Source organism: Anser anser (genome assembly GCF_964211835.1).
Source record: "Anser anser genome assembly, chromosome: 2".
Classification (NCBI taxonomy): domain Eukaryota; kingdom Metazoa; phylum Chordata; class Aves; order Anseriformes; family Anatidae; genus Anser; species Anser anser.
This window is the reverse complement of record NC_139721.1, coordinates 23,647,221-23,670,443: the sequence shown is the minus strand read 5'-3', so window position 1 is coordinate 23,670,443 and position 23,223 is coordinate 23,647,221. Positions and strand designations below refer to the sequence as shown.

The window sequence follows — 23,223 nt, the reverse complement described above, 5'->3', positions numbered from 1 at the left end:
GCTCCTCAGTCCACATAAAAGATTTTACCTGGAGTAAAGCAGAAAGCAGTAAAGCCAATTATTTCACAAAGGACTTCTGTGACTAACGTGTTCGCTCTCCTCTTTCAGTGGAATGACCTATATTTGCTTTTGATATAAAATTTTTCATAGGGAGCAATCTCACCTTCAGGTGTTTTTACTTGCACTCGTCACATGCATTTCACTGGCAGAAAAGTCTTTCTTTTAAAGTACGCCTTCTGTCTATCTTTCTTTCTGTCCTCATTACTCATTCACAAAGCTCAGAAAATCTTTCTAGACCCACAGTCAGCTCACTGGCATTTGAAGAATGAGCATTTTCCCAACCAGAATAACCTCTACATTTTCATTTGTAATTTAAGCTAGGAAAAAAAAAAAAAGCATTAATCCATCCCTCAGCCTTCGTCCAGCAAGTATTGCACCTGTGTTTCGCACCCTCCATAGATGCATGGTGAAGAATTAATCCCAGAGGCGGGCAGGCACTTCTATTTCTAGTTTATGAATATTCACAGCTGAAGGACTACATAATTAAAAAACAATGTCAGTACAGCAAGGGGAAGGAGGTGATGTTCTGCTGGTGGGACAAGACCCTTGCTCTGCCCCAGTCCTTTTAATGATATTGAGTCTCTCTTTTCAGCTGTATCTACCCAGTTGGTAGGGGCATGTATGATCCCTGGATGGCTTCCTTGCCCAGCTTAGGTTTCCATGTGGCTATGAAAAGAAGTCCCACAGCATGGTCCCTTCCTGCCTGATTCCTCTTGGGGAGAAACCCACAGTCACAAAAGGTTTCTGGAAGGACAGACAGCTTCTCCAGGGCAGCCATCCAGGTGTGCTGTCCCAGAGCTCTCCCTCTTCTCAGCAGGTGAGCACTTAGAATCATAGACTCATAGAGTCATCCAGGTTGGAAAAGACCTCTAAGATCATCTAGTCCAACCATCTAGTCCATCTAGCCTTCTTGGCCACCTGGGCACACTGCTGGCTCACATTCAGCCGACTATCAACCAATACCCCGAGGCCCCTTTCCGCCAGGCAGGTTTCCAGCCACTCTCCCCCAGCCTGTAGTGTTGCTTGGGGTTGTTGCACCCCAGGTGCAGGACCCGGCACTTGGCCTTGTTGAACTTCATACAGCTGGCTTTGGCCCATTGATCCAACCTGTCCAGATCCCTCTGCAGAGCCTTCCTGCCCTCAGGCAGATCAACACTCACTCCTCACTTGGTGTTGTCTGCAAACTTACTGAGGGTGCACTCGATCCCCTCATCCAGATTATTGATAAGGATATTGAAGAGAACTGGCCCTAGTACTGAGCTCTGGGGGACACCACTAGTGACCGGCCTCCAGCTGGATTTAACTCCACTCACCACGACTCTTTGGGCCTGGCCACCCAGCCAGTTTTTAACCCAATGAGGCATACACCCATCCAAGCCACGAGCAGCCAGTTTCTCCAGGAGAATGCTGTAGGAATTGGTAACAAAAGCCTTACTGAAATCTAGCCAAACCATATCCACCGCCTTTCCCTCATCCGCTGAGCGTGTCACAATGCTGTAGAAGGAGATCAGGTTTGTCAAGCAGGACCTGCCTTTGATAGACCCATGCTGACTGGCCCCGATCGCCTGGTTGCCCTGTTAGTGCTGTGTGATGGCACTCAAGATAGTCTGCTCCAGGAGCTTCCCCAGCACCAAGGGCAGACTGACAGGCCAATATTTTCCTGGATCCTCCTTCTGGCCTTCCTTGTAGATGGGCATCACCTTTGCTAGCCGCCAGTTGACTGGGACCTCCCCTGATAGCCAGGACTGCTGATAAATGATGGAAAGTGGCTTGGTGAGCACTTCCACCAGCTCCCTCAGTACCCTCGGGTGGATCCCATCTGGCCCCATAGACTTGTCTACATCTGCATGGTTCAGCAGGATGTTAACCGTTTCCTGATGGATGATGAGAGCTTCATTCTGCTCCCTGTCCCTACCTACCAGCTCAGGGGACTGGGTACCCAGAGAACAACTGGTCTTGTTGCTAACGACTGAGGCAAAGAAGGCATTAAGTACCTCACCCTTTTCCACTTGTCTCTTGTCACTGTGTTTCCCCCCACATCCAATAAAGGATGGAGATTCTGCTTAGTCCTCCTTTTCTTGTTTATGTACTTATAAAAATGTTTTCTACCGTCTTTAACAGCAGTAGCCAGATTGAGCTCAAATTGGGCTTTGGCCCTCCTAGTTTTCTCCCTGCACAGCCTCATGATATCTTTGTAGTCCTCCTGAGTGGCCCTCCCCTTCTTCCAAAGGCCATAAACCCTCTTTTTCTTCCTGAGCTCTAGCCACTGCTCTCTGTTCAGCCAGGCTGGTCTTCTTCTGCACTTTGCTCTCCGCAAAGGAGCAATCCAAACCCAGGCTTCCTCCCTAAATTCTCCAAGCAGCTCAAATGTGTTTTCAGTCTCTTGGGCTCAAAATTCAGCTTCTCTTTTAAAGCAGCAAACGTGCACCCTTCAGGGCAAGGCCTATGCCTCTCTCTGTATGTTTACAGACAATCAGTGGCAGCCTCAGCCGTAGTCTCTAACAATATCCAAGTGATTGGGTGGGCTGAAACAAATCATCTTTCTGTCCATTCATATCTAAAAGAAAGAGACATCCTCAGACATCCTCAGCTTCCCAGGAACCTTCGTCTATGATCTGTTTTGCTGGTGCTGCATCTTCCCAAGATGAACTGTGCAGCCTGGATCCAGCTGTGGGGTCTGGCACACTTCAGAGAGAAGTGATGGTCGTGCTCTGTCACATTAATCTGGCTAGCAAATTGATGCAGTTTCCAAAAATCCTTGTAAAATACACTCTAATTAGACAATTTTACAAAGCTTACAAATGGTGCAGGGAGGGTGTGTGTTGTTGTTTTTGTTTTGTTTTGTTTTGTTTTTCAAACCTGATGGAATATAATGGATCCTAACAGGGTAGTTATGCTTTAGTGTTGCAGTCTTGCTTAGTTAGCTGAATTTGGCCTCCTGTACTCTAAATGTGCCTTTTGGTTAATCCATCAGCTGCCATTAATTTATGCTAACTGAGCAATCTGAAATATGCAGACGTTTTCATAGAAAGTCCTAAGCAAGAAAAATTCAGTCAGGTTGATGTTCATTTGGTACCCACCAGACTGACCAGTGTGTTCACAAGAAGCCCCTGGTGTGAAGCATCAAGAATTGGACAAGTGTGCTCTGGTACAAGCCTAGGGAAAACCCAGACATGCTCAGGGCACCTGGGCAGAAACACAGAGCAGCTGAGCTCTGCCTAGTCCCTTAGGCTTTTCCTCACAGCTCTTCCAAATAAAGAGGCCTGGAAGTGTGGGTATTGGGCAAACACTGAGTACCCCAATTTTGAGGCTGATGGATGCTTCTGAAAGGGTGCCTCATCCTACTGCTATGAACATCAACATCATGCAAGAAGTTCTGAGGGCTTAGCCACTACAACAATCCTATTGCTCTTTATATTTTCACTTTTGATGGGAACATCTTTGTCTTTTCTTTTTTGTCTTGCAAAGAAAGAGACGCGCCAGCTGTGACAGACCAGGCAGATCCTCGCTCCGCTTGCTCCCATTGCCCAAGTACAAGGCGATCATCACCTACTGCTGTTCCCAGCTCTGCTTTCCTAAACCTTCCTTGCATAAGGCATAAATGCCACTTTATATTTGAGGTTTGGCAATAGTGTTAGTATTTCCTGTCAGGAAAAAAGGAAGCAGCATGCTCCCACAGCTCCCAAATCTGCCCTGTTTTGAAATGAGAGCTCACCTCTGGAAAGACAACTGCCTCCACTGGTGTTCAAGTGCAAACTTCGCAACATGTTAAAGCAGAAAAAATACAATCATTCTCTTCGAAATCAGGGCATAGTTGGTGCTTCACTCACTGGGACATTAAGTATTTTGGGCAAGTGAGAAATCCCTCAGGTTTTGGAGGAATCCCTGTGATTGCAGCTCATGTAGGTATGCCTGAGGTCAGTTGTGGCTGCTAAAAATGCTGTTAATGCTGATATATAATGTAATTATGCTGATAAAAACTACCCAGTGTTTGTCTGTCCTCAGTTTACACCTGCCTGGTGACCTCGCTGCTATCCTAGCACCGCTTGGCTTTAGTTTTGGTGGTGGAAGGCACTGTTCTGCCCCAGGCCAGGGGCAGAGCTGGAGGCAGCTCTGGTCTGGGGTTTCTAATTGCAGCCCAGTGCCAGCAGCCCTCCATAGATCCTCGTCACAATGGTACAGATGGATTTGCTAAGCTATTTCCTTTTTCCTTTTTCACTTCTGTAAAACTGCTAAATCATTAACATGTTAATGATTTCGTAAATTGGCAAGCACGTTTTAATTGAATTTGCTCCTCAAGTGGATGTGAAGAAGGGGAACAGCATTAGAGCAGTTAGGAATGGAAGAAGTCTATTAGATCTTGCTTTTCCCTCTGGGACACTCACTAAATATAAAATTGGATTCCACTTGCCAGTAGATTGGTGGCCATAGAGAAGATGTTGTTTTGAGAAGACAGTGTTTTCACTTGCCTTCAGAGGCCACTAATTCTTTTATTTTCTTATTTTTTTTTTGCAGTGGAGATCTAAGACACCCTCCGAACAAACTTGGGAGGAGTCAGTGGTAGGTAAAAAAAAAAATGATCTCCACATCCAATGGTCCTGGAGGCCTCTGTCTGGGAACTGTTGGCCTTGTGCCTTGGTCCTTCCAAGAGCAGGCAGTGCTGGTCTCCTCTCCATGGCAATGAGGCTTGAAACTGAATTAGGGCTGAGCTGGGGCATAGGTCTCAGAGCAGAAGTTGTCCCCAGCTCTGCAGCTCCGGGCTTTGGTGGGAGGCTTGGCGTGGGCTCCTACGTCCTGGCTTTGAGGCGTCCCTGTCCCTGTGGCCTCCCCATGTGGCTGGCCTGAGTGCTGAGCTGATGGAAAGGAGCTGACAATTTACTTTATGATTTTCATGAGCAACTATTAATCATCCTATTTCTCCTCATTCTGTTATTTTCAGAGACTCAAAAGGAGCATTAAACAAATAATAAACTTCTTACGACTAAGGAGGATTAGAGTCAAACGCTCAAACAAAGGACAGCAGGGACTTGAGCAAAATTATATTTTCCATTTGTCTTTCTACACCAAACCCCAGGGCAACAATCTCAGACTGCACATTTTGTAACTTTAAAGGAGCCTCAGCAGTTTTATTTCATCTCAAGCATGGTGGAAGCAAAACTTGTGAAAAGGGACCCAGACAAAGCTATTGAAGTTCAGTTCAATCACGTGCTTTGGAGGAAAGCTGTGTGATACAAAAGGAAACGTTCTCAAAATCATCTAAAAAGTGACTCTGGAGTCCAACACCATGCTGGGGACCTGTCCTTTACAGCCATTTTGGAGCTTTCGGAAATGTTAACCATCCAATTTTGTGTGGATATTTCTCCATCACTCAGGACTAGGAGATATTAAAGGAAAAGTGAGAAGATTGCTTTCACAAAGCTCTCCAAAAGATGAATTCAGCCTCAGAGGCTGGAAGCAGCCAAGGATGTACCTTTCACCTAGAGAGGAGGAAGGTATCATCCCAAACTGAACCTCCAGGCTGCCTGCAAGCATGTGCTTTCTGCAAAAGTCAACCTGAACCTTATTCTCAAAGGAATTCAGCTGCTATCGGAAATCCCACACCAGCCCAGGAAGGACATTCCTAAATTAATACAATTTTAAGAACTTCCAGCTTCAACAAGTTACTGGTGGTGAATTGATATAATAACATGAATAACATTGAAAGCTGAAGAGCTTTCAATTACCGTACATATGCCAACAGAAAGAATGAAAACTACAAATTGTATGTGGGAAAGCTGAACTGGGATGAGTCAACAATGAGTTGACAAAATGCATATTTGTAATGGCGATTCACACACCTCTGTTTACTACTGCTGGGTCTGCTTTTTGCCATTCCTCACACCGCCCCTGTCTTTTCCTTGCATGTTCCTGCCTGGCCAAGAGAAGTTCAAGGGCAACTGCTTAATGGTACAAAAGGGAATGAAGGAAGTGGAGAAGGAGTTTGAATGTGGCTGATCCTGCCAAAAGGATGAGCTGCGTTCTGGAAAAAAAAAAAAAAAAAGGTGCAGAGTCACCAGCCAAAGAAAGAGATGGAGGAGATGTCTTCTTCATCCTTTTGGCATACAGGCTGTCTTAATGCTTTCCTGCCTTCCTTTGCATAATGGCACCGGAAACCTGTAACGTATTTACTGCCATTGGAAATGCTGAGCCTGAGCACTGGGGATGTGTGGGACAATGGAGACACCACAGAGCTGAAGCTGTGAATGCTGACACTGAATGAGTTGCCAAAGCTTGCCATGAATAATGTAAGAATAGCTCCAACCCTTTTCCTGCCCGAGCGGGTAGGTTTGAATGAATTCAGTGCTAATGTGCTCTCTGACAGCATATGCTGCCAACTGTATTTTCATGGGGTATAGTGGGAAAACTTAAAATCAGCCATCAGAGCTAAACTGCTCCCCATTTCTCTGCAAGATTGTTGCTGCTGAGCATAAATATGCATATGATAAAAATGGTCATTTTTTCAGGGCAGAATGACTGCAGGTAGCTTACAATCAGTGCTGGATGCTGGTAGTGCAGTGAGAACTTCCCCTGCATCTCCCCTGCTGGCATCTCCCAATGGAAACTGTATTCAAACCCACTTTTGCAAACAAATTGCTGTCGCTCTGTGAGCAGCACTTTTGCTGGTGCTTTCAGAACGTGCTGTGGCGTGCTGTCATCTCTGTGGAAATACACAGAAAGGGGCTGGTGTGCCTCTATCACACTCTGCCCTTTTCACTGGAAATAAGTGGAAAATTGACAAATATATATATATATATATATGGAGAAATCAAGATTAAAGAAGGTACTCCAGGTGTCATAGTTTGGCAGAACAGTGCTTTGGGTAATTGGTGTAACTAGAATTGGCCAACTGCTCCCAGACCAGAGGAATCCCATTCTGGCCATGCAGGGGGTCAGCCGTATTCATGCAGTGAAATCCGGGCATGCTGCTTTCAGGGGGGCGTACAATGGTGCATGGAGGGAGGATTAGCACTGGAGGGAAGAAGTGGTGCTGTTCCTCATGGGAAGCTCTCATTTCTCAGTGTTTTCCAGACAGATTGAGGAGGGTTGGACAGAATTCAGCTCATTGCTCTTCTCGGTGGCTAAACATTATTGCAAAACCTGATTGGTTCATACAGTTCAAACCAAATCAAGGTTGGAGTGGTGTGTTGATTTATTAATGATACATAATGAACTGGAAATCACTGAACTACACATTCAGGACTGGTATCAGCAATACAACAGATAACCACAGTGCCAGCCACTTACAAAGTGCAACTACATCCGATGACAAATTTCCAGCCCTCCTTCTGCAACTGATCCCAACACGCTCTAGGTACACACACAGACCTGTGATGGTGGAGGTAAGGTCAGTTTTTCACATGACATCTTGCAAACTGATTTCCTAGTTAGCACAGGTACACCACCACTAAGAAGACCCAGGACCACTTTAGGTTTGGGTTCTTGAACATTGCAATAGAAATGGAAAGGTTTAATAAATGACCTGCCAAGGAAAACTCCAAGGGCTGCTTCATGCACTTGCAGTAACTCCTCCAGCCTTGAAGGGGAAGACCCCTTCTCTTTGTTCTTTGTGTGTTTTTTGTTGTTATTGTTGTTTTGGTCCTACCCTTAAAGAAGGTGCTCTCTCCCAGAGAAACGTGTTACACCAACCTACTGCTGAAGTTTAAAAAGCATCTATGTCTGCCTGACCCTCCAGCCCTGTTACTGCAGTATGACAACTTGGAAGGAGTTTGCTCATCAAGAAGACAGCATAGGGCAGTAGACAGTCGTGTGTCAGAACGTGCTGTGACACTTTTGCTGTGTGTTGGTATAACAGGCTTCTGGGAAATCACCTTTTTAATGATCTGTAGCAGTCTTAGGAAAGCATCAGGTTTCTCTGAGGGGGTGAAGAAGCAAAGAGCTCTGACCTGCACACAAAGTCAAGAACATTGATGTTTGAGAGACGGTGAACTGATCTGACCCACATAAATAAAATACCTTTCATCATTCGTATGCCATCTTTAGGGATCCCTCCTTTCTGCTAATGTGTGTTTTCAGATGCTGAGTTACGGATTACCAACTTTAAGCTCTGAAACCAAGATATATTTTAACAGGTTTTAAGCTATGATATTTGATTCTTCAGGGGGCCCAGAGTCAGAAAGTCAAACAAACCGGAGCACAGTTCTTTCTGCAGAGACCTTGGGTTGTGGTTAATGAAAACAGCAGAGCTTGCAATACGTACGTACTGCCCTGGCCAAGTCCTACATTTTGTTAAAGTCGGTGGTGATGGGGAAAAATCATCTGATCTCCAGAAAGCTTCAGCTCTTCTGTGTTTTTGGAAACACTTGCAGAAGTTATCACAGTACTATATAGCATCAAGGTCTCAGTCTTATTCCTTAAATGAAGAATAAGAGGATAGTGAATTTTGGAATGAAACTAAATTTTACAGCACATGAACTCATGATGGAATAAGAGCTTGGATAAACATCCTCTTTTCCATGAGCTCTGTCAGATCTGCTCTGTCATTTTTCAGAAGGGAGAAGGGGCAGTAACTGGTGTCTACTTCTTTATGCAGACCACGTTTTACAAGAACAGGTAATTCATTAAATTTAATTTTAAATTTGTAGTTCATTAAATCCTAGTTTTACTCACAAGAAGGCAGGGGAGAGAAAACTCATTTTGTTTGTCTTTTCACTTCAGCTCCCATGGGCTAATTGCATTGGAGAGTCTGAAGTAATTCAAGTATTACCAGGAGCACAGTGGGTGAAGAGCATCATATTTCACAGACGAGAAGGAAGAAATTCACCCTAGGCTTGAGCCTTGAGGATGGAAAACCAGGAGAAACACACAGTAGCCGTTCCACTGCAAACACCCTGACATTTCTGTACCATGATAGACGTTACAGCTTTTATAAACAGATACTGAAACTGAAAACGTCTTTCCTTGTGTGAAGAGTACTTGTTCTCTAATTCAAATGAACTAACACAAACACAAAATATGTTTCAATGAAAAGCTAAGTCAGCAGTGCTATTAAGCTGTTTGGGATTTGCACCTAGTCCTAGCCTGGGATTTAAGTGAATAATGTGGTCCAAAGGAGTTGTTAATCTGAAGTAAAAATGTGTGAAAATGAAACATTGCTTTACTTTTTAAGGAAAAGGTCTTGTATTATAAAAGATCTGTTGACACTTATTCGAATACTTTTCTCAAAGTATACTGGAAGAAATTGGCTGTCTTAGTGTCTAAAACTGGCAGTGTCTTAGTATCAGATGTTGTTGGATTTATAATAATACCAAGCTTTAATAATATAAGGAAAATAACAGTTTTTAAAGCATAACACTTTTTTGCTTTTTATTCCACATGAAGCACCAGAATCACATTTAACATACCTACTGCTTGGAAGCCAGTACCTCTGACTGTCCTAAAAGATAATCAGATCATGTCATTAAAAATCCCATGCCTTGTTTCTGCATGAAAATTTGATCAGGAACTGTATTTAGTCAAAATTTCTAACATCTCAACAAGTCAATAGTCATCTAATCAGAAACGCTTTAGAAAAAGGTTTCTTTATGTAGTTCAGATCACCTTTGTGGTCTTCCATGGAATAAATATGGAGACTTCCAGGTGATGTTAAATATACATAATTGCAGCTGAGTTTATTGGCAAGTAGCGAAAGCTTTTGAAATGTTTTGTCTGTATCAAATACGATTTATGCGACCTCTTTAGGATGAAGTGGGCCCTGACCCCAAATCTGATCTGAGCTTTTCTGAAGCTTTTACCTTCAGGCTTAAGCTTCTTGTAAGTCCTCCTCATAGTTCTTGCTAGGACAGCTAACATCTGTCTGTATTAGTTCTATACATCTTCTATAGACTGAAATGTTGCCAAGCAAGAAAAATAACTGTGCTTTATCACTCTCGCTTCTCTTCACTATGAGGCCCTTGAGTGATGCTTGGCTTTTGGTTGAGGAGAAAGGAGCTCAAAATGCATTTATGAGGCATGTGAAAGGATGCTCTTGTGACTGCTCAGTCTGCTGAAGTTAGTCTTGCTAAACAGGCATCTTGATGCATAGACGTGAACCCTGGAAATTATGGGTCTGGTATTCATTCCAAAATTCAAACTGGAACTTCTGACAAAAGGATTTCTAATATGGGCCCATTCCAAGGTGGGCAGGCTGATGAGTGTAAATAGCCTGATGTTACACAGCTGATCAATGGCCAAACAAACACACACTGGTCTTTGTATTCACAAGGAAAACTCATCACTCTACCTTCTGATTGCATAAAGAGCAGCCCTACACCTCAGCATCACACTATTTGATCACACACCTCACTGAAGGGAAGAGCTGACAGAGGGCCAAATCTCTCAATGATCCAAATGTCCTAATTCTCAAATGCTCCAAATACCTTCCTTCCTCCAGGGCTTCAGTAATACTAGGCTCTGTTTGCAAACAGAATCCTAGCAATAAGCCTCACCACCAAATTCTATTTGCAGTGAAGCAAATATCTGTATAAAATGCAGAGAACTAAACAAAATGTGAAATGGAATGAAACTTATTTCAGAAGTTAAAAATAGCTACTTTACAGGGTTCAGACTTATCCAGTGATGTAAATCAATTTAATTTAGTAGGATTATGTAACAGAAATCTAGCTTAATACATCACAGTGATAATACTTACCAAACCCCTAATCTTTTGTTAATTTTCCTAATTTGTATTCCTGTAATTTTGTGTTTTCGTTAGCTATTTCTGGTATACTCTCTATGTAGTATATCAGCTCTCCATGTAGTATATCAACTTTCTGTTGAGCTAGCTACTTATTTCTGTAGAACACAACAGCAATAAAGATAGATAGTGATATATTTGTCTAAAGCTTGAAAACCAAAATGTGTCATTCAGCACAAAGAAAAACCTTAGTTTATGGCCTTTCCTTATTAAAAACCATTAAAGTGTTAGCTTTATTGATGTTTTCCTGAGAAAGAGAACAGTTTGAAAGGGCACATCTGGAAAGCTCGGTGATGTTCAGTGACAGCAGGTTCTCAAGGAATTCCCTGTGAAGAAGCGGTGCCCACGCAGGGATCATCCTTCTGCCAACATCCACCACTTTGCTACAAAACCTGTGTGGCATTTCCAGGAACGGCAAATTGCATGTGTCCACCTGAGTGTTCGTGTCCCACGTCAGTGACTAAAGGAAATGGAAACCTTCTTTTACCCAACCTAGCTGAAGGAGTTGTTCAAAGGAGCCCGTGGGTTCTGCCTAGGCTGAAAGGTAGCTCATGAAGTAGCTGGACGTGGTGGCTGAGCAGGAGGAGGAATAATGTGCTCTCCCGAAGGGATGCGAGCACCACAGTAACCCGCACAGAAAGCTGTGACAGGGTTTTAGAAAAGTGATATTTCTTTTGATTAAGAGCAGAATCAGAGAGTTTAGAGGCTACAGAGGGACTGAATAGACTTGATTTTTGTCTGTTTCAGTTATGAAGAACAACTTAATCAAGTGTCATGGGTAAAGCTGACAGGGATCCAGGACTCCTGCAGTTATAAACCTGACTCCACCTCTGAGCTGAGCAATTCAGGCAGACTCTTGACTCTGCCAGATAATCCTAAGGTTGAAGTAGGAGCAGTAATATAGACAGAACTTGGACAAACGTATTCACAGTGATTAAGCAGCCCATCATGTGCATTCCCTTGTGTGTCCTTTGGCAGCTATTTGCTCTGGAGTCTGTCAGCTGAGATGAGATGAGGTGAGACCCATCAGCAGCTTCTAGATGCTATCGGTGACAGTGAGGCCTACCCCTACCCACATCGGGGTTGGAGAGTACTCAGGGAGGTGGTGATGGACTCCAGAGCAAGCTTGCACTTCCCTGGCAGGCACACAGCCTGATCATCACTGCCATCCCTTTCTCCCCGGGTCAGAGCTGCCTTCGAGACATCATCATGGAGATACCATACAGGAGAGGGCCCTCCCTTGTCGGGTTTGACCCCTCCAGGCATTTTGTCAGTCCTAAATAGCAGCCTGTGCCACTCAGTCCGGCCTTGATTCTGCACTGATACGGGCAATAAGCCGCAGAACAGTTGCTCTGCAGTTGTAATCTTTCCCCTCTTATCTTCTCCCAGAAAAAAAATAATTTGCACATCTTTGCTCAGCTGATTTCTCCAAACTTACCTCAGAGTCTTATCTCCGTTGAGTCAATACATAACCATGTGAAAATCTAAACAGAAAGCCGCTTTCTTTGCTGTGTAATTTGAGGAAGGGGAAAGGGGGGTTAATAGGTAATTTGCAGGACCCAGATTGGAGGGCAAATCAATTCTTGGTAGAAATCCATGGTTCAGCAGCCATGGATGAGATCTGACTTGTGACAGGCAAAAATGTTGATAAAGCTGAAAAGCCAGCGGGAGGCAAGTGATGGGTTTCAAGGCACAAGGGGAAATCAGCATCCAGTTGCTAGGTGATACGCATCAAGCAGGCCACGCTTTCTTCCGAAGAGATGAACATGTTTTTTTTTTCCTTTGTTTTAACAAATATGATTACTTCTAGCAAATCACAGTACATGCACGTACACACAGCCCTTTCTGCTCTCATGCTTCTCCTGGCTGATGGATGGATATTTTTTTATAACCCAAGCTCCTCTTTCTGAGCTATTCTCTACAGTTAATGAAATCTAACTGAGACCCTTGTAGTGGCTGAAGAGAAAGTTTTGTGTCAGCAATGGAGACAAGTCCACAAACTTAGTTCAAATCTTCCCACTCAGCCAGGCTCTAAAGAAGTCTCTGTGCTTTCTCTCTCAAGAATGCCCAATAATAGCAATTTGATAGTACCTGCAGCTGAGCTGGCTTTCTTCCTGTTGCTGGAAATCAGAGCCAACCTTCAGCATAGTGTGCATATATTTACACTTCGTCTCTCTGCTTCTACTTCCCTCATTTGCAGGTAGGACCGAACATCAGTCCTGCGTTGTTTGAGTTGATGCCAATAGCTGAAGTTAAGTTAAAACCCAAATCATTTCACTGAGTGAAGGTTTAGCTGTTAAAATATTCAAAGTTTACTCTTTCATTCAAAGTAATGTCTTAACTGTGGGGCTGTTCAACGTTGTCTTAATTAGTGGAGTTGTAATAATTCAAACTTCTGATAGGAGGAGAGGATTATGAACAAGAACAAAGCTCCAGTTTCTTATCAGCATGCTTAGCTTTCTTTGTGTGGTCGCAGTACACAGCGCAGTGTATCTGTCTCTTCCCAAGGGTGTGCTTTAGGAGATAATGTCTGTGAGGGCTGCTTTTGGCAGAAAACTCCAGACGTATCCTCGATTTGCCTGGGAATTAACCCAGAACTGGAGCAAGCCTAGACTCTTCCTGAAAAGGAGATGTCTTCCTTCATCTCTCATATCGTTATCCATTATTTCAGGCTTCCTTGGTTGGGTAGTGCTTATTATTAATCTAAGTCTCACTAACCAGGTCTGGCTAGGTCACACCAGCCCCCTAAATTTAGCCTAAAATTCATCCACCAGGTTGGTTTAGGTATGCTGTGCCCCCTGGCTCCATGAAGAGCCTGGGAGAGCTGAGTGCTTGCAGGCTCACCACGGCCACCAATGTGATGTGCAAGGCTATGCAACATCTTCTGGCTTGGCTAATGTGGACTTGTGTGCCTTTGTCCATACCGACACAGTGCTCACTTTCCCCATCATAAATAGTTCTAAATAAATGTTTTCTTTTGTTCTCTTGGTTTAAATTTCTTAAGGAATGGGGCACTGAGCCCTTTATAAAGAGGCAGCCCACAGCAAGGTTCAGAAGATGGCAGTGACACGCTTGCATCCAGCAATTCGTGTGATTTTCCTCCCAGGTCAGGCAACAGGGATTTCAGCAGAGCCTCGCTGGCACCTTCTTGAGATTTAATCGTAAAGCAGTATTTGACTTTTTAAACTACCAAATGTGATTATCTCTCCTTACTAAAAGGCAGTTTTCTCTGTGCATGCTCATAGTTTAATGCGGAAAATGTGACATGACAAAGAGCAGCAATATGCCAAGAGCTCTCCTCAGGACAGAATACAGCTTAAAATTCCTTTTATGTTTTTTGAACGTAAGAGTGTGCCTTGATATTTCTATGATATTGAACCTACTTCTGGCTTTTTGTTCTGGAGCCCATCCCCGCAAATAGCCTCCTTCTGTTTCAGGTTAAGGTTCACAACATCACTGGAAACATCCTGATAATATGGCACAGCACCATCCATCAGGGCTGAAAAAGCATTGTGTTACTCCTCACACAGCAGCTGTGGCCAACTGTGCTGTGAAAGTGCATGTTTGCCAAGGACACGCAAGCATCCATGCAGCGTGACCACACGGGGCATCAGCTCGTGGGGCTGTGGGTGCTGTGGAGTTTGAGTCAGCAGCTCGGATGGCTGCTGGAGTTCCCAAATTTTACCTTCAGGGCCAGAAGCAAGTCTGAAGGATAAAGTATGGTGAAGGGCAGAGATATCAGGAAAGGGAATGATGGATGGTCCCACGAGCTGCTGTGGCCACCATGAGCAATGGTTGTTACATGGAGCAAGTGATGCTCAGCAGCTCTGAACAACTTGTTGCAACTATTCCCCTTGGTTTATTTTAACAAATCCTGGTTCTTGTTAATGTGATCCTCTCCTGCATCTACCCCCATGCCCCAAAGCAGAGCCAGCTGCCCCAGGAACTTCAGGGACAGCAAAAACTGGGCCCAGGCAGTGCAGACACTGCCATGAAACAACAGAGCATCCCTCATCCAGTGAGGAGGATGCACAGCCTGGGTGATGTTTGATTGCCTATACCACAGAGGATCAGCAAGGAAAACTCTTTCTAGGAAAGCAACTGTGTTAGAGGCTTAAGGGGGCATTTTCACAAAAGACAGCTTGTTTAAATGGTTTTTACCCCAGAAAAATAAGAGGCCAGTATTGTATACTTTCGGCATCCCTTCTTGTCTGATAGCATGTTTTCTCCCTGCAGCCCTCAGGCTTATATAGGCTGTGTCTGTTCTTCTGAACAGAGCCACCTGGGGACCATTTGGTAGCCCTGTGGCACAAGCGAGCTTGCCCCCTCTGCCCCACAACAGGGAGATTTTGGCAGTGGTCCTTGGCACGCACCATCCCCTGAGTTGTGGCTGGGCAGGGGCCAGGAAAGTGCTCATTGGCATGGGCAAAACTGGTGCTGGGGAACGTGCTTGGAGTTTAACAGTAGGGGAGACAATGGGAGAATGCCCAACCCAGGCCCTCCACGCTTTTCTTACGTATTAGTTTAAGTACAGCCACACCAACACTGCAGCTGCCATGGCTTCCAGATAGAGTTGGCTGGCTGAAATTTCTTGCAGAGAAGGTTTAATCCAAAAAAAATATCCTGTATATGCTATATGCTCCTCCCCTTCCCCCCCCCCCCCCCCAGTTTAATTTTGAACACAATAGATTAATTTTGAACATTTACATCATTGCGCATTTCTAGCTTAGGAAAAAAAAAAAAAAAAGATGAAGCCCCTATAGCTGAAGTATTTTTTTCCCATTTTGAATTCATTCTTAACTTTCTGAAGAAAGAGAGATGCTTCATTTGACATTTTCACTTCGCATTTCCACTGAGAGAATCTCAGTTTTCCAAATAGCTTTAGTTGTGTGTTTTGTTTTTTTTTTTTTTCTTCCTGAGGAATTGTCAGATATAACTTACAACTTACATTAAACTCTCATCTTCAACAGACGTGATATAAGCTCCTTTAGCTGTGAAAATGGAATTGGTTTTGCCTGAATTACAAATATATTAAAAACACTTCTCCATTGCCTGTGAATCAAATACTTTATTTCCTATTCAAGCAAAAAATATCCCACTCACATCACACAAGCAGGGTGGAATAGCAGTACCATTATTTAGACTTGAGATCACCAAATGGGATCAATTTTAAGTAGTCAGTGTCAGGAGCTGATAACTCCAGCAGCCACTGAAACTGCTTCTAACAACTTACAAATTCAGAATTTTTATTGTTTTTTATGCAAAAAGGTATGCGACTGTTTCAGCTCAAAGACCTCTTTCCCTGATAGTCCTGTCTGTAGCAAAACCAACAAACCTTTATTGTGCATTGCGTATGCCTTAGTTACCTTGTTCTTAGTATGTGCTGTTGTATTGCCACTCCAGCTGAAGCCATCATCAATGGTTGTGGAGACCAAGACTTTTATTAGTACAAATTAGACTGGCATATTGCTTTGTTGTCTTTTTTTTATTTTATTTTATTTTATTTTATTTTATTTTATTTTATTTTATTTTATTTTATTTTATTTTATTTTATTTTATTTTAATTTAATTTAATTTATTTTAATTTTATTTTATTTATCAACATGTTGACAAACTTTTCCTCAATTCGCTTTTCAGCTAATGAGCTTAGAGCAGCAGGAAAAAAAAAAAGAAAAAAAAAAAAACAAACACAAGGGTATGGAGACCAGCCACGCTCCTGGGACTTGCACATACTCTAGGATCTAGAAGTGCCGATCTATCAAGGCCAGCAATGTTTTAACCATCTACTGTGCTGGAACCAGCTTCACCCTCCTGTAATTCCCTCTACCCCAGTGTAATTACTCCAGGGATACATGTGGCTCCTGATGCTGTGTGCAAAACAAGCTGGCTGGGTTCTACCGTGTACAGACTCTGGAAAAAATAATAATAATTAAAAAAAAGACCTTAGAGGAAGATGATGTATATTGTGGCAGCTACTCTGGCTCAGGAAAAACATACGAATTTATCAAAAATAATGAGTTTATTTAAGATTAGTGTATCCTAACATTCTAGAATGAGAATCACCTAATTATTTTTTAAATAACAAGGCCACTGATTTATGGAAGAGTCCATGTGGCCTCTAAGAGTATAGTTCCTTTCTGGATGGGGGAGAGAGGATGTAGCTATAAGGCCAACACATACAATTGAAAAAGAAAAATGACAAAAACGTGCTTTCAGGAAGGGGAAGGAGTGCTTCTGTGCACGGGACGTTTGAGATATAAGGCAATAAAAGGGAAATTAAGAGTCTACCGCAGCAGAGGCACCGCTCCCCCACTTGCCCAAGAGGAAAGGGCAGGTTTCCTGAGACAGGCACCAAACAAGCTAACAGAGACCCTGCGAGTGGTCTGTGGTCTAGGGGACATTTTCCTGCTGGAAATGCACATCTCTCTGCCCAAGGGTACCACAGGGCATTTCCCCTGCAGCAGAGCAGGCAGCGCTGACATCCCAGAAGGTCTGCAAAAAGGCAGTGGCTTTGCCTGGCAGCTTGGGCTTGCCAAAATCTCTGCTTAGTGGGGTTTTTAAAGCCTCTCTCCTTTCCCTGCTGGCATCAGAAGGGTTCTTCTCTAAGGACAATGCTTACACAGGTTCCCCTGTAAGCCAGAGCATTCAGGGATATGTTAGCTGTATCCAGCCTCCTGTAAGAGCAGTAGTCATGGGCACCTTCAACCCACCACATCAGCGTCTCTGACCCAACCCATCTGCAGGCAGATTTTCAGCTGCTGGGGCTCTTATGATAGCTTATGCCTGCAGCACTATATCCCAGAGCTGAACCCAGCCAGGGGCCAAGGCTCTCGTGGTTTAATGTAATGAGACATTACCCTTTTGGCTACAGCAGAGAGATGACCTTGAATGATAGCAGGAGTTCTGATCCGCAGAGCGGTTACGTACAGTTCTGAATCAGATTAACATTTACTTGCATTGGGTTGTTTGGTAAGGATCTATCTGTTCGCTTTCCAAAAGGGAGCTGTAATGGCCAGGGTGATTTTCTAAAGAACACACAAAGTGATAAACCCAGAGATGGAGCAGGATTCTTGCAGAAAACCTGCTGCCCCAGAGACTGTGTGGTTATCTTTCACACCCCTTGAAAGCAGGCTTCAAAGTTTTTGGTGGGTTAGCTGTACTGCAAACACAGTGGACTCAGTCCACAACAGCCAGCATTCATGGTGTAAAACAGCCAACCTGATGAAGAACTGACATCTTGGTTATGAATAGCGATTATTGTGCTTAATTATTTAGGTTTAAAAAAAAAAAAAAACACCTTCAGCCTGACTCTATCTCTTAAGGCTTTTGTGTGTATGTTTTTTTTGTTTATTTGTTTGTTTGTTTTTCAAGAAAATCTACTCCTTGAGTCTCAAGCCATGGCTGGAGGAATGCCTTTCATATTGCCAAAGCAGGAGGTTGCTGGCCACTGCTCGGTTCTCAAGGCTTGAAAAGACCAGTAATTGTGTTTTGCTGCTTGTAACGTGATGTGGTCTACCATTGTATGCAGCAATATATCAGTGTGAAAGGAAACCCAGATAGTTGTTGTCCATTAGCAGTAAGAGGCCACACAGAGCTGTCCCGTAAGTGATACTTGCATTTCCCACGGGAATAGACCAGATGGTTTGATAAGCTGTCCTGCAAAGCACCCTAACGCTTTCAGACAACAGGGAAAGAACATGTTTAATTTTTGCAGCAATTTCGTGATCTCAGGAAGCGATAGCCAGAGTTAGCTGAGGTGATGGGGAGCTTTAATCTCACTGCTGTGTAAACAGTGCAGGGACATGCTATGAGGAGCTCTGGTAGTCACTGCCACTGTCGGGCTGGCACCAGGGTGCGTTGGCTTGGAAGTGATGACACCACCTTTGAGTTACAGATGCAGTGGAGACCTCCAGGAGGTCACTGTGCAAGCCAGTGGCTGCCTGAAAACGGCACCTTCATGGAAACTTTCTGCCCAGACCTCTGTGTCTGCCCAGCAGGAACATCTGGATTTGCTTCTTTATGTCTTGTGCGTTAGGCACTGCTTAAAAGGCTCTTGATGCTGCTGCAGGATTTTTTAAATCAAAAAAACATGTGTGGGATCAGACAAAACTGCCTGTGCCTCCGTCCTGCATTTGGTCTTGTACGATCAGTAGTGGCTCAGCCCTTTGCTTTTTTTTCCTCTGCCTTGTACCTTGCCTCCCATACATACCCTTTGAGTGATGGCAATTTTCTGTTACATTTTAGTACCAAAATTGCTACCCAAGAGTTTTGTGACAGGAAGATCTGAAGATGAAAAAAATCTCACATTTTTAAAGTGAGATTTCTAAAATCTCACATTTCCATTTTTATTTTTAATTATAAAAACATTTCATATGAGTTGTTTTTTTTATCATATTCTAGCAGCTCTTGACTGAACTACTGCAGTTCATGGGATTTTTTATTCTGTTGCCTACCTTATTGCCTAAATGAATGGTTAACAGAACACAGAGAAATGAATGACGTGAGGAAGACAGATTTCTGTGTTGCAGGAAGGACACACATACCCTTCCTTTACTCTCATACTCTTGTGAGAGTGGGATGGACACGAAGAGAGGACAGATCTGGGAGTTGTTTCTTCCTGCCATGTGACATGGGTCACATACTGCTTTCTTCTAACGTGATGGAAGGAAGATCATTAGCTTAGGGAAAACAGTGCTGCCAACCCATTTTCCTGCATTTCCTTCTGTTTCCATGCAAGACTCCTAGTTTTATTTTCATTTTTCCTGCCTTTCCTATTATTTCAGTTTCAAAGGGGGAACATGTACATCCTGCTAGCTCTGAGATGTAAATGACAGGCTGGTGGCTCACACAGAACACAGGGCAGCAAAGCTACCGCAGTAGCAGAGAAATCCCTACACTTCTGGGTGATCAAATATTTTCATGATTAAACTCAAACTAGGTAACGTTTTGCTCTCACAGAGGCATTTATTTCTCCCACGCTGCCTTTAACAGCCTTTGGACTCTTCAGCCTTTCACGTGTGACTCGACTCTCTCCAAACAATTGCTGACACCTGCTTCAACAACAGGATCTCCTGGGCCACCTGAAGACTTAAAGCTCGCTAACCCTGAAGCAATTTCAGATTCTTGGCTCAAATGTGGTGCTAAATGCAAGTGAAGGAGCCCAGTTGCAACCGAGGTGCCGCAGCCTAGCTGGCTCTATTCCTATCACACCACAGTCTTGCAGATCTCCTTTCCGAGCACGCTTGCCTCTCCCCTCGTACTTCACATTTAAAGCAAACCCAGAGGTTTGTTGTTGCTGTGTGATAGGGATGTTTTCTCAGGCATAAAAGTCAAATGGAAAATAGCATTGGTGGGTCCTTCCAATGCAGGGAAATTCAAAAGCACACTTAAAATACCTTTTGCAGTTTATTCTAGCCTCTGTGGTCATTTCTGCGCGTTTTTAGAAGAATGCATGAGCTTCCATAGGACTTGCAGCATCATGCCAGAGCTTGAAATGGAGCACATCGAGCTCTTCAGAGAATGCATCCCAGGAGAGGGTGTTTAATGTCCAGCCTGCTTCTGTCGGGCTTTGGTGTCTTTATGGCTCTGTTTACAAAAGAGCGAAATCCCCAGCCTCCAATTTGAATGCCACTAGTCATTTGTAACCTTAGAAAGCACAGAGCAGCAAAACATGAAATTTGCTCCTTTTTCATTTCCACTCCGCCACCCCCCTCTTCCTCTCTCCTTTGAAATGCACTCACCGCTTGCCAGTATGGTACAGCTTGTTAACTGGCTGCCACTCTGATTTTTCACAAGTTTGCCACGTCGCAGTGACAAGACCATGTCGGGGCCCAGATGCTTCAGAGTAAATAAATAGCACATCTGGGATTTGGAAATGGGCCGTCGCTATATTATGGAAAAAGCTGGGGTGGAATCACATCCAAAGAATACACAGCTGGAAACCGTTAAGTCTGGAAGGAAAGAGAGAGAGAGAAAAAAAAAAAGGAGGCGAAAACTCAGGGATTACTACCGCTTGAGATCTTGTGCATTATAATTGCTGAGAAACAGAAACTCAGTTTACACAGCAGTTAAATTAATGGCATTCCTGAAAAATTGATAGTTTATAATAATTGACCTCAAGGAACATAAAGGCAGCACAGGGTGGGAGGCTCGACTCCTCGCTGTCTGGCTCTCCCTGGTGTGTTTGGGAACATCACAGCTATGTGGATCCGGGAACGAGCTGGTGGGAGCGCGGTGCTGCTGGAGCGAAGCGAGTGCCCCACGGAGCCGGGCTGCTGAGCATCGCTGCCTCGCAGCCCCTGAGCGTCCCACGGCTCTCAGGCTGTGCCCGAAGGCAGGGGACCACCACTGGGATGGGGATGGTCGCACTCCCCACATCGTAGCCACAGCCGGAGGAGCAGCGTCCCCGTAGATGATTCACGAGGGTGAATCAGCAGCCGCTGCTCCCACCCACTCCCCGAGCCAAAACCGTGCGCTGCTTCCACCAAGGGCAAGGTAAAACCAGGACAGGGGAGGCAAGGAGGAACCTGAAATAGAATGAAACTGTATCTTTGGGCTTTTTAAAAATTATTTTTATTTTGTTGGACAAGTTTCCTCACATAAAAAAAAAAGAAAGAATCAAAGCCCTCAGACAGTAAAGCGACTGTTAGCAATTATTTTAAGCACTGCTCCAAGGGAGGCACACATCATGCAGAAAAGCTCCTACGTCTCATGTGGGCACTAGTCCTAGTGCAGAGCTGCCGATGGAGCACCAGGCTCTGCCACTGCCCCCATGCTCGGAGCGCCTCTCCTTCCAGTAACTCTTTAATAGCTCTGAATGATGCTGTTTTCCTCGGATGAGATAACCACTGATTGCAGCTCAGAGCCAGCCAGGCTATGGCACCAAGTATCCTCTGTCCAAAGACAACGCAGTAGCCTCTGCTTGTGCAATAGGTTCATGGCACATCAGAGAGGGGAAAACATTTTTTCACTTTTGCCCTCTCTTGCCTGCCAGGCTCCCTCCCCCTGATAGGCATTAATACAGATTTGTCATTGCATAAATTTAAAATGTGTTAACAGAGCAAACCCCAAATTCTAAATCTAAATAATCCCACTAGGGCAGCTTTAGGTCTGTATCGTATGTATAAAATAGGGTTAATCTGCAGTGGAGGTAGGTGGTGCTACAGATGCTTCACTGTAGTCTTGTATGTTTAAGAAGCCTTTTATTTTGCTAGGACAGATGTCATTTCATTTCCTTCATGCCTCACAATGGGGCTTGAGTATTTCCTAGCATTTATTTTATTTACCGTACCACTTTTTCCATTTTACAGTTAAGAAAGAGGGTATTTTGGCAAAACACTTGAAAGTCTTCAGGCAGATGAACCTAAAAACTGTCTCTAAATGATTCTGGTGTTAGGGGTATGAAGTGAAGAGTCCCATGTTTGGTGCCTCTGTCCTTTACATGGAGCACAGGAGGGATGAATGCTGAAAAGTGTGTGTGCAACCTGCAGGGCATGGTGCTGCCCATGGCTGGCCACGGAGGGTCTGGGGATCAGGCAAGTCCTCAGTGCTGCCCCGTCCATGGTCAAACACCTGAGTCAGTGCTGGGGCTGCCTTCCAACTGGAGATGAGCAAATCGATTCTTCTGTCTCCAAGAATTACCCCCTTCCCAGTCAGACTATCATGCCAGCCACTGAGGCAGCCCCCTTGAACACATCCTCACCTGCATTTCTGCTGTGCCCTCATTTATCCATTACTTAACCCTAAACCCTTATTACATTAAGGTTAGGCTGAAGGCAAATGCTGGGCTGCATGCACAGAGAAGAAACCAAAAGCCTGAGGCTAGGAGCGTGATATTTTGGGAGAGCCAGAGTTAGATCAAGCAGACTTTGTTGTGTGTACCCATGTCAGAAAACCAGAAGTGTTTGCTCATTCTGCCACAGTGTGCTCTGTGTTTCATCTGTGTACTGCAGTTACACTTTTACTATAGTTATTTCTTGAAGCCCCAGGGAGGATTGGACATGAGCTGCTCTACAGGCTTAGCGGGTTATATGCCAGGTTATTGGGTTCAGTTGTGTTATTAAAAATTAACTGAAAGAAATCGCATGGCCTGGGCAGTGCAGGAAATACATACCATAAAACAAATCTGCAGGAATTTCTGAGGCTGCGTTAATCCAAACTAAACAAAATATCCCACAGAAGGCTGGAGGCAAGTCCTGGCTCCCCAACCACTCAGCTCCCTCTTCCCCAGAGCTCTTTTGAAGGTGACCCTGTTCACCTCCTCAAAGAAAGGCCTGGGGAGCCCACTCTCAGGAAAGCATGCAGAGGGAAAAGTCCGGAGTGGAGAAGATGTCTCCTTGTAATGCTAAGTCCATTTGATCTTTCTGCAGCATCATACTTTCTATCGACCTGGCACCATGTTTTTAATGGTTCCTCTTTGAAGGGACTGGACC

General features: G+C 44.2%; 1 protein-coding gene across 3 annotated transcripts in view; it reads left to right on the top strand.

Annotated features, from left to right (window-relative positions):
• The window catches only part of CPQ (carboxypeptidase Q), a 256,599-nt gene that overhangs the window by 185,841 nt on the left and 47,535 nt on the right, over positions 1–23,223 (top strand). Inside the window, exons 8-9 of one of the 3 annotated variants that reach the window (XM_083823346.1) lie at positions 4,576–4,620; positions 5,000–5,015. In XM_083823346.1, coding sequence (XP_083679472.1) covers positions 4,576–4,620; position 5,000 — 46 coding nt within the window. In that variant the 3' untranslated portion in view covers positions 5,001–5,015. Of the gene's footprint in view, positions 1–4,575; positions 4,621–4,999; positions 12,224–23,223 lie in introns of those variants that run through there. The other 2 variants (XR_014579383.1, XR_014579384.1) reach the window with 2 other exon arrangements.